Source organism: Theropithecus gelada, chromosome X (genome assembly GCF_003255815.1).
Source record: "Theropithecus gelada isolate Dixy chromosome X, Tgel_1.0, whole genome shotgun sequence".
In the NCBI taxonomy this organism is placed as follows: Eukaryota; Metazoa; Chordata; class Mammalia; order Primates; family Cercopithecidae; genus Theropithecus; species Theropithecus gelada.
Window position 1 is genome coordinate 25,345,054 of NC_037689.1, and position 11,689 is coordinate 25,356,742.

The 11,689-nt window shown below is 52.5% G+C and overlaps 1 protein-coding gene across 1 annotated transcript in view; it reads right to left on the reverse strand.

Moving 5' to 3' along the window:
* The window catches only part of PRKX (protein kinase X-linked), a 109,450-nt gene extending 98,068 nt beyond the window's left edge, over positions 1-11,382 (reverse strand). Inside the window, exon 1 of the mRNA XM_025373286.1 lies at positions 10,825-11,382. Within this exon, the coding sequence (XP_025229071.1) occupies positions 10,825-10,990 (166 nt within the window). The 5' untranslated portion in view covers positions 10,991-11,382. The remainder of the gene's footprint in view (positions 1-10,824) is intronic.
* Between the last annotated feature and the right edge of the window lie 307 nt (positions 11,383-11,689).

The window sequence follows — 11,689 nt, forward strand, 5'->3', positions numbered from 1 at the left end:
GGACTTGTGCAATTTAACAGGAACTGCGTGAGACAACTTCCTTTTTCTATGTCCTGGTGAAAAATGCTAATGGATTTTTAAACAGGTACAAGGGCATGGAGGCCAGCAGGGAAGACACTGCACAGAGGAAGGTCTATTTTTCTTTTTTCTTTTTAAATTGAGGCAGGGTCTCACTCTGTCACACAAGCTAGAGTGCAGTAGCACAGTCGCAGCTCACTGAAGCGTCTACCTCCCGAGATCAAGCAATCCTCCCATCTCAGCCCCCCGAATAGCTGGGACCACAGGCATGCGTCCCCGTGCCTGGCTAATTTTTCCCCGCCTTGTAGAGATGGGGTCTTCATATGTTGCCCAGGCGGGTCTCAAACCCCTGGACTCAAGTGATCCTCTCACCCTGGCCTTCCAAAGTGCTGGGATTACAAGTGTGAGCCACCGTGCCCAGCCCTATTTTTCAAACATATTAAAGAATGACCAGGGTCTAACCTTGACAGTTCTGGATTAAGCAGGATGGAAAGGCCCAAACTAGTCATATGGACAGTTTTCTGTCCTCTCTTCTCTTCTCTCCACCTTCTGAGAGAATGAGCTGAGCATGGTGGTGTGTCCCTGTAGTCCCAGCTACTTGGGAGACTGAGGTAGGAGGATCACTGGAGCCTGTAGTTTGAGGCTGCAGCTGAGCTATGATTGATTGCACTCCAGCCTGGGCGACAGAGCAACACCTTGTCTCTAAAAAACAAAAAACAAACAAAATCATAATCCCTTGACCTGGCCACTGTATCATCTGACAGAAGACATGAAAGGCTGGAAGAACTGCCCAGAGGCGTCCCACAGGAAATTCCTCCGTAGGGAGACTCACCAAACCGGCAACCGCCTCCCACACTGACAGTCTCTGTGCGGTCTCCTTAGACCACAGGAAGGTGGAGGTGGACGCCACCAGTGCTGGAGGGGAAGGAATTTCCATCCTCGAACCTGCACCTCCTTCCTCTGCAAGTCATTTACATCTTCGCTAAAGGTGTTCAGACAGGGTAGGGTGAGTCTCCCGGATGCCTATTCCACCATCATGGGAGAACTGCTGGGCGGCTTCAAATGCATCTAATGTGTTTTGGGTTTTTTGTTTTCTGTTTTTTTGAGATGGAGTCTCACTCTATCACCCAGGCTGAAGTGCAGTGGCGCAGACTCAGCTCACTGCAACCTCTGTCTCCCGGGTTCAAGTGATTCTCCTGCCTTAGCCTCCTGAGTAGCTGGGATGACAGGCACCCACTACCACGCCCAGCTAATTTTTGTATTTTTGGGTACAAGCAGGGTTTCATCATGTTCGCCAGTCTGGTTTCGAACTCCTGATCTCAAGTGATCCACCCACCTCGGCCTCCCAAAGTGCTGGGATTACAGGTGTGAGCCCCTACACCCGGCCTCCAATGGCTATTTATCATGTTTTCTACTACTCAGATCAAATGCAAACGCCAACTGGACTTTCACTTAAGATCCTAATGGGGAAGCAAAATGTCCATCATCCTGTCTCAACCAACACAGCACAGAAGTGGAGATGCCGGGAAAACACGCCCACCTCAGAAACGCAGCGTGAAAACGCTCCAGAAAGGAGGAGTTCCTTAAGAGTATTGGTTGCATTGGTTTCATTCTTCTTGCACAAGCGAACCTTGGAAAAAAAGGGGCCGGCCAAGTTTGCCCACACACATGTGAGGGTTACCAAATTCATCCACACGCCCAGGTTTCTGTGCAAACAATCTGCCCTCTAGCACCTGCACCTGTGTTTCTGTCGCGCTCCTCCAGTAGGATACGAGATTTGCTCCTGGGATTCTAAAGTACATAGGTCAGGCAGGGCATGGTGGCTCACGCCTATAATCCCAGCACTTTGGGAGGCTAAACTGGGAGGATCACTTGAGGCCAAGAGTTCAAGACCAGCCTGGGAAACATGACGAGACTCTATCTCTACAAAAAAAATCAAAACAATAGCCTGGTGTGGTGATGCACACCTGTAGTCCCATCTACTCGGGAGGCTGAGGTGAGAGGATCCCTTGAGCCTGGGATGTCGATGCTGCCGGGACACCACATCACTGCACTCCAGCCTGGGCATCCAGGCTGTCCAAAAAAAAAAAGGAGTGAGATAATGATATTTATCTCTCTGTGCAGTATTTGTCTCTCTGTGCCTGGCTTATTTCTCAGAGCATAATGACCTCCAGTTGCATCCACATTGTTGCAAATAACAGGACTTTGTTCTTTTTACAGGCTGAATAGTACTCCATTGTGTGGAGACCACATTTTCTTCACCCAGTCATCTGCTGACGGGCACGTGAGTTGTTGCCCTATCTCGGCTGTTGTGTGACTCGTGCTGCAGTGAACCTGGGAGTGCAGGTATCTCTTCATTGTATGTGGTTTTTAGTCACTATATTTGCGGTCCTTCATTCCAGCAGTCACACAAAACTAAGATAGTGTGAAAGAACATAGAAGAGGTAATGATAGACCAGCGCATCGCAGCTGCCTTTCCATGGACCCTGCTGTGTGAGGTGAATAGAGCCCCATCGAAATCCATTTGGGCTGCCATCACAAAACACGGTAGACCGGGGCTTAGAAACAACAGACATTTACTGCTGTCAGTCCTGGAGGCTGCAAGTCCAAGATGAAGGTGTGGGAGATTCAGAGTCTGGTGGGGACCGGCTTCCTAACTAATAGACGGTGCCATCTCGCCGTGTCCTCATATAGTGGAAGGAGTGAGGGAGCTCTCTGGGGCCCCTTCTGTAAGGACACTGATCCCACTCATGAGACCCCACCCTAATAATCCCATTACCTCCTAAAAGCCCCACCTCCTAACACCATCACCTTGGGGATTAGGGTTTTGACATAAGAATCTTGGGGTGGGGGACACAAATATGATGATGGTGGCTCCAGACCTGGTTTTGGGACTGGATCCACCACAGTAGAGGACCACGGGGAGGCCACCTGGAGAAACAGGCAGAGGGAACCTGTCACACAGACAGAAACATCGGTTCCACCTTCTCACCCTGGGCTTACCAGGAAGCTTCTAACCACAGACTTTTCTAACAGGGAAAACGAGGTCACAATTCTAAGTAAAGCACTTTCAGCTTTTTGGAAGGGATGCCTCGGGGCTTCCTCTGTATTTCCCCCAAGGTTTTTCTTTTCTTTTTTTTTTTTTGAGATGGAGTCTTGCTCTGTCACCCAGGCTGGAGTGCAGTGGCGTGATCTCAGCTCATTGCAAGCTCCGCCTCCTGGGTTTACACCATTCTCCTGCCTTAGCCTCCCAAGTAGCTGGGACTACAGGCACCCCCCACCACGTCTGGCTAATTTTTTTGTATTTTTAGTAGAGACGGGGTTTCACCATGTTAGCCAGGATGGTCTCGATCTCCTGATCTTGTGATCTGCCCACCTCGGCCTCCCAAAGTGCTGGGATTATAGGCGTGAGCCACCGCGCCCAGCCAGTTTTTTTTTTTTGTTTGGTTTGGTCTTTTTTTTTTTTTTAAGTCATCAACATTACTACCTTTTTAAAAGATCTATATCTCCCTTTTTTCAACTTTACATATGCAATTTCATGCTAGAGAGAAGAGGAAGCTGATGGATAGAAAAGGTTTACTTTTTGGAGACCCTACAGTGTGCCAGGCACTGTGTAATCATCTCCCTTGATACTTTATTTTTGACATAGGGTCTTGCTCTATTGCCCAGGCTGGAGCACAGTGGCACCAACATGGCTCACTGCAGTCTCCACCTCCTGGGCTCAAGCGATTCTCCTGCCTCAGCCTCCCTAGTAGCTAGGACTACTGGTGCATTCCATCACACGCAGCTACTTTAAAAAAATTTTTGGGCCGGGCGCAGTGGCTCAAGCCTGTAATCCCAGCACTTTGGGAGGCCGAGACGGGCGGATCACGAGGTCAGGAGATCGAGACCGTCCTGGCTAACCCGGTGAAACCCTGTCTCTACTAAAAAATACAAAAAACTAGCCAGGCGAGGTGGTAGGTGCCTGTAGTCCCAGCTACTCGGGAGGCTGAGGCAGGAGAATGGCGTGAACCCGGGAGGCGGAGCTTGCAGTGAGCTGAGATCCGGCCACTGCACTCCAGCCTGGGCCACAGAGTGGGACTCCGTCTCAAAAAAAAAAAAAATTTGTAGAGATGGGGTCGTGCTATATTGCCCAGACAGATCTTGAGCTCCTGGGCTCAAGCGATGCTCCTACCTCAGCATCCCAAAGTGCTGGGATTACAGGCGTGAGCCTCCACACCTGGCCTCCCTTGAAGTTTTATTTTTTGAGACAAGGTCTCTGTCACCCAGGCTGGAGTGCAGTAGCACGATCTCAGCCCACTGCAGCCTCAACCTCCTGGGCTCAAGCGATTCTCATGCTTTAGCCCTCCTTTGATTTTCACAAGGATGTCTCTTCCTGGTGGGGGCTGTCTGCTGCTTTCAAGAGTTTAACGTCTCCCTTCTTTGCAGCGTGCCCATGAACTGTAGATGACTTTGTTTTGGTCGTCCGATCCCAGTGTGCACGCCCTGCTTTCCTGCGGAGGAGGCAGCGGGCTGCAGGCGAAACCCTTTGGGCACATAGCATCTCTTCTCTCAGATCCTCTTTCCCATTAAGAAAATAAGGCTACAAGCATGGTGGACACAACTGTAGTCCCAGCTACGTGGGAGGCTGAAGTGGGAGGATCACTTGAGCCCAGGAGTTCGAGACCAGCCTGGGCAACATAGCAACGCCCATCTCTACAAAAATAAATAAATAAACTAGCTGAGTGTGGTGGTGCACATCTGCAGTCCCAGCTACTTGGGAGACTGAGGTGGGAAGATCGCTTGAGCCTGGGAGGTCGATGCTGCAGTGAGCTGTGATTGCACCACTGTACCCCAGCCTAGGCGACAGAGTGAGACCCTGTCTCTAAAAAAAAAAAGAAAAAAGAAAATAACGCTGATGTTGTCATGGTGGAGCTTCTGCCCATAGAGAAACTAAAGTACATAGTGTACCCGTCCAGTACTTGGCATCAGTGAGTGTCATAAGAACAACTGTCGATAGTGCCATCATCCTTTCATTTCTTTATTCACACACAGAGTGACCAGATTGTCTCTGTCTCTGACTGCGACTTTCCTGGCTAGCACTGAAGGTTTCCCACCTCGGGAAACCCCTGGCACATGAGGAGGGTTGATCTCTCTATCCATGCAGTGGATGGTCTTGGGCACGCACTAAGTGCCGGGTCTGTTCTCTGAATGTGGGAGATGAAAGTGACTCCAACACACAGAGGTCCCGGCACTCTTGGCATCTATGTTCCAGCAGCGGAAGCAGGCGGAATGCTTGAGCCCAGGAGTTCAAGATGAGCCTGGGCAACACAGTGAGACCCCGTCTCTTTTCTTAAAATAAGTCCTGCACATGTATCTTAATTTAACTTAAATTTAATGTAACATGCATTTTAACTTAAAACTAAATTAAATTTAAAAAATAAAATGAAATAAACAATGAAGAGGAGAAACCGGCAGGACTTCTATCCTTGGAAATGTTCTCTGATGTGTAATATTTTATCTCATCTCTTGGCATTTGTGTGATGCACTTAAATGGAAACTGTCATTCACACATGCATGAGCCGGTTTCACACGGGGCAACCACACAAGATAAACAAGATTAAAGGGCTGAGCTCCACTTTCTGTGTATTGTTAGGCCACAAACAACACTTCTAATTGCTATGTCAACACTGCCCACAAGGCTGCTGATTTATGCACACAGTAAAATCTCACCAGTTCAGATGCCATTCGTGCCGGCAGCATGCTGGTGTGAGAGACAGGCTGGGGATGCCGTGGACTCAATGTCTGTGTGCCCCTAAAATTCCTGTGTTGAAATCCTCACCTGCAAGGTAATGGTGTCAGGGGGTGAGGCCCTAGGGAGGTGACAAGGTCATGAGGATGGAGCCTCATGAATGGGATCAGTGCCCTTATAAAGGGACCCCAGAGAGCTCCCTCACCCCTTCCACCATGTGAGGACACAGCAAGAAGGCACCATCTATGAACCAGGAAGCAGGTCCCCACCAGACACCCAATCTGCCACGCCTTGATCTTGGACCTCCAGCCTCCCGAACTGGGAATAAATGTCTGTGGTTTATAAGTCACCCAGTCAGTGGTGTTTTGCTACAACAGCCTGAATAGACTAACCTGGGGCATTAATAAGAACCAGCAACAAGGAGAGGAAAGGAAATTCTGGCCAATTCAGAAGAACCAAGGACAGGAGAAAACCTACCAGTATAAGCACTTTAGATCTGAGAACCATGTATCATTAATTATGAGGATCTCCTAGCTCTTAAGAAAATAAAACATTTTCAGATGTATAGTGTGTGCAAGTTTTAAAAAAAAAAAAGTGTCTGGCCGGGCACGGTGGCTCATGCCTGTAATCCTACCTCTTTGGGAGGCCAAGGCAGGTGGATCACCTCAGGTCAGGAGTTCGAGACCAGCCTGACCAACATAGAGAAACCCCATCTCTACTAAAACTACAAAATTAGCCGGGTATGGTGACACATGCCTGTCATCCCAGCTACTCAGGAGGCTGAGGCAGAAGAATCGCTTGAACCCGGGAAGCGGAGGTTGTGGTCAATACACTCCAGCCTGGGCAACAAGAGCGAAACTCTGTCTCAAAAAAAAAAAACACACAGTGTTGAGCAAGACAGAGGGGTCTGTGGGGAGGGAACTCATCCCGCACCATGGTTTGGAGGCTAGTAGCTGCCCAAATCCACACAGTGGGCAAAACTGCACAGAACTCTACACACATACTCGCAAACACAAATGAACACCTTCTGAAAACTAATAAAGGCTGAACAAGCCGGGCACGATGGCTCCTGCCTGTACACAATCCCAGCACTTTGGAAGGCCAAGGCAGGAGGCTCGCTTGAGCCCAGATCAAGGCTGGAGTGAGCCGAGATCGCACCACTGCACTCCAGACGGGGCAACAGAGTGAGACCCTGTCTCAAAAAAAAAAAAAAAAAAAAAGCTGAACGAGGTATGTGTTCTCTTTAATAGGGATATACCGACATCGATGACATGGTTCTGATATTGTCCCACGGATATGGAGACGTCACCATGGGGAAGCTGGCTGAAGGGTCCGTGAGACTCCAGGTACTGTTTTTGCAATCTCCAGTGAATCTGTATTTCAAAATATATATATTTTTAATAGGGGTCTAGGAATTTTGGAGTCTTCCTCATAGTAACCGTGTAGGACAGGTTCTGTCATTATTTCCCTTTTTTTAGATGAGTAAATGCAGAAGTAGGTTGAGAAAGGGAAAATGAAATGTGGACCCAAAGCCTGGCCACTGTTTTACCTGCTGAATTACCTCCTTCCTGACAGGTTCACACTCGGGGTACCCAGGAGAAGCAAGCACTGGGTCGTAGATGCCAAATGATTCGATAAGGACACTTCTGGGGAAAAACCTAAGTATTTTTTAACTGATATATAGAGAAAGGAATTCTCAAGTGGTCATTTTAAGTAGGAAGATTGATAAAATAAGGCTGGTGGATAGGTGCACAGATTCATCCTCTTCTCTCTACATAGGGTAAGTTTTTCATTTCCATAATATCATTTTTTTTATTTTATTTTTTAGAGAGAGGATCTCACTGTATCACCCAGGCTGGAGTACAGTGGCGCGATTGTGGTAGACTGCAGCCTTGACCTCCTGGGCTCAAGTGATCCTCTTGCTTCAGCTTCTCAGGTAACTAAGACTACAGATGTGTGCCACCATGCCCGGCTAACTGTTACTACTATTTTTTTTTAAGAGATGAGGGTCTCACTATATTGCCCAGGCTGGTCTGGAACTCCTGGCCTCAAGTCATCCTCCCACAGAGACCTCCCAAATAGCTAGGACTACAGGCACGCACCACTGTACCTGGCCCTGAAATTTATTTTTTTAAAGCACAATTGTTCTTCCTCATAGGAACAAGCATGGCTTGGTTATATGAACAAGAAATTTGAAGAACCAGATTGGAAACCATTTTTTCTCTAAGGAGTAGTAGGACTGTTCTGAACCAAAGTTCCTAAAACTATTAAATCGGCCTTTAGACCAGATGTATTCCAGAATCCCTTCATGCACGAAAAAGAAAAAAAAAAATCCATTATCAGATTTTTCACAACTGCAAACTGCACTCTTTTTCCTAACTACCTCAACTGGAGGAAACTGGTCAATCTAGAACGCTGACACTTTCTTTTTTTTCCCTCCGTCACCCAGGCTGGAGTGCAGGGGTGTGATCTCGGCTCACTGCAACCTCTGCCTCCTGGGTGCAAGCAATTCCTTTGCCTCAGCCTCCTGAGAAGCTGGGATTACAGGCGCCTGCCACCACGCCCGGCTAATTTCTGTATTTTCTCAGTAGAGACAGGGTTTCGCCATGTTGGCCAGGCTGGTCTGGAACTCCTCAGAGCAAGTGATCCGCCTGCCTCGGCCTCCCAAAGTGCTGGGACTACAGGCATGAGCCACCACGCCCAGCCTCTGATTGGCTTTAAGTCATAGAAAATACGATTGCTCAACTGGCAATCTGCATACAGATCCCCTCCGCCCACCCCCCAAAAAGTTCAGTACTCCTGGGGGTGCTTGTTTGGGGCCTGAGGGAATTAGGAATGAGGGAAAGAGCAATGAAAAGCACACTCAGGTTCCTGCAGGGACAGCTCAGGATGAAGAGACGCCACACCCACCCAGACTGGGTGTCAACTCCAGACTGAGACTCCAGCTCGCCCCTCACTCTTCATCACGCCTTGGAAAACAGTCCAAAGCTGCTGTAGATTGTGGCTCAGAGCACAATCGTGAAGGATCTAAAAGGCTTTTTAAAAATTTATTATTTTAGGTGAATCACACTGAGATTGCTCTTTAACCAACAATAAAGAAAAGGGCTCAGATAAAAGGCAGCAGATGTCACCAAAGCTGTGAAGTTGTCATGAGAGAGTGTTCCAGACACGCATGCAAACACACACACACACACACACCCCTGGGTCCTGGTCCCCTGTTGTCCAATGAGTGTGGGATACCTAGCTCTCCTGCCACACCCTTGGAGACCATAGGAAGTTATCCTTGAGAAAGGAGCATCATCCTCATTAAAAGAGCACTGACTGGGGGGAAAAAAAAAAAAAAAAGCTGACTTCCCCGCCCAGCCAGCTTGGTCCCCAGAGGCAGCGACACTCTATTTTTAAGGATGAGGTTACACGCTGGGCACCCTAAGCTGACTTGACATCAAACTGAGTGGCCCCCTGTGACAGCAGAACCCCTCACCTCTGCCGCCCTCCTGCCCGCATCCTGCTCTCTGCCCTGGCCTCCAGCCCCAAGGGACCATGTGGGTGCCCCAAAGAATGACAAACGCTGGTGCTGAGTGCCAAGGAACGGCTGGACCTCATCAATTTTCCATTGTCGAGTTGTATTTCCACCGACGGTGGCGGCTGCGCCAGTCAGGGTTCCTGCCCCACCCTTCTTCCCCGCAAAACACACCCAGCTCTAAGATTAGCCCAGGACAGCTCTCCAGGGGGAACCAAGACAAGAGGGAAGGCAGAGAGAGAGGAGGGAGGGAGACAGAGAAACCAAGACAGGAAGGGGACAGGGAGACAGACACCAAGAGACAGAGGAGGAGAAATGCAGAGAGACAGGAACAGAGACAGAAAGAGGCAGAGAGAAAATGAGATAGAGAGAAAGGAGGGAGGGAGGGAAAGGAGAAAAAAAGAGTGCCTCCTCCCACTCTGTCCCTTCAAATTCAGGCTTTCCTCATGGGCCCTTCCTCAAAGTCTAAGTGGCAAAGAGGTCACTGAAGGCAGCTAAGTACCCTCTTCCTCAGCGGTTTTGAAGGCCCCCTGGCTATGCCCTCTGGTCTTCCTAAGCCATAAGCTGTGGCCTTGAGCCCTTGGGCTTCCCAGCGCAGCTTCCTCCTTTCCAAAATGAGAGGACAAACAGGAGTTAGAGGGCCTGAGAGCCCCCGCCTCACCAACACACCCAGGACACCCCCTCTGTTCTCCCGTTTATTTTCTTGACAACCAACACCCCACTTAGCCACACAGAGTCCCTAAGAGGCACAGGCGGGCTGGTGACAACTGTTTAAATCCAGCGCCCATGTCCGGTTGGGATATTCCGACCCACCCAGGGCTGCCCTATAAGCCAGCGCGTGTCCGGATCCCAGCGCACCGAGAACTCGAAACCTGTCAAGCTGCCCATTCGGGGTTAAGTTCAAAGACAGAGGACAAAGGAAACGGATAAAGCGTCCGATACAAGAATTACCCATTTCAGACGCACAAGACGAAAAGCAGGTGTCAGGACATGTTAGGATCCGTCCCCAGCGCTGCCGTCCTCGTCCCCACAACGCCACGGGACACCTGTCCCTCAAAGCCCAGCTGCTCCTGCAGCCCCTGGAGAAATCTGTACATTCCCTGCCGCTGGGCACACGGGGAGGCTGGCCTGGGGGAGGCCCGCAGGGGCCTTCGGATCCCGCCCCCGTGTCCCTGGGGTCGCTGCCAGGGAGGGGGCACGAGGTCCCCCAGGCGAGGTGACCCGCAGGAGGTTTTGTGACGTCGGACGGCCCAGGCCCCAGAGTGCTGTGTGTGCTGGGAGTGGAGGGTGGTCTCCGAGAGGAGCCGTCGGCATTTCAGGGAAGGCACCCGGCCGGTCGGGGGGACTTGTCTGGGCTGAGGGGTGCGCTCCACCTCCCCAAGCGCCCCCCGGGGAGACCTGGGGCGCAGGAGCAGCCCCGCGCGAGGACTCCGGGCCGGAGTAGCGGGGCAGGTCCCTCCCCAGGAGGCCGGCACCCGGGGCCCTTTGTCCTACTACAGCGTCCCGGCCGCGCCGCGCACCGCTGTGGGCCGAGTCCCCGCCCGCACTTACTCACCCACGGTGGCCAGCGTGTCAAAGTCCTGCAGGCGGTAGGCAGGCGGCTCCGGCGACCGCGCCTCGGGGCTGGGGCAGAGCGCGGGCGCCCCGTCGGGGGTCTCCTCCGCCACCTTGCGGGGGTCGCTCTCCGCCGCGGCCGCCGCGGCCAGCCCGGGCGCCTCCATGGGGACGCACTCAGGTCCGGGGCACCGGGCCAGGCCGAAGCGATCGGGGAGCCGGGCTTCCCGGGACGCAGCCTCGGAGGGCGGCGCGGCGGCGGCGGCATCAACGGAGGCTCCCCATGCGCACCCTCGCCTCCTGGTGCGCCGCCTGGCGCAGCTGACGGAGCGACGGGGACAATGGCGGGGCGGCGCTCACGCCACAAGCAGCAACGGCCCCGGGTGGGAGCAGCCGCCGGCCTCAGGGGTCGGGCACCGAGTGCCGGACGGCTGCGGGGAAGGCGGGGGCCGCGGCCCGGGCTTGGGGGGCGAGGCGGGGACCCTGCGCATTCCCGGTCTCACGCCCGCCGCCTCCTCCAGCTCGGTAGCCGCGTGCGCGCTGATGGGGCGGGCGGAAGCAGCCTGGGCGTGACCGCGCCTCTCCCCGCCCCCAACCCGGCCGCGGGGCTGGGGGCGTCGCCTTCGCGCGCTCCGCCCCCGCTGCGACCCAGCCCAGGAGCCGGAGACCCGGGCGTGCGGATGATTCCAGCCGCCGACGGCTGGCGCGGCTCTGGGGAGGTGCCCACGCCCCGTCCGCGCCCGGGGCGCCCCTGGGGTGGGACCCAGGTTGAAGCCTCCTCGGGGACGCACTGGCGGGACACCCGCGTCGCTGCACCCAAGCCCGGAAGATGGGGAGGCGAGGGGGCCCGGGGACAGGGAGGGCGT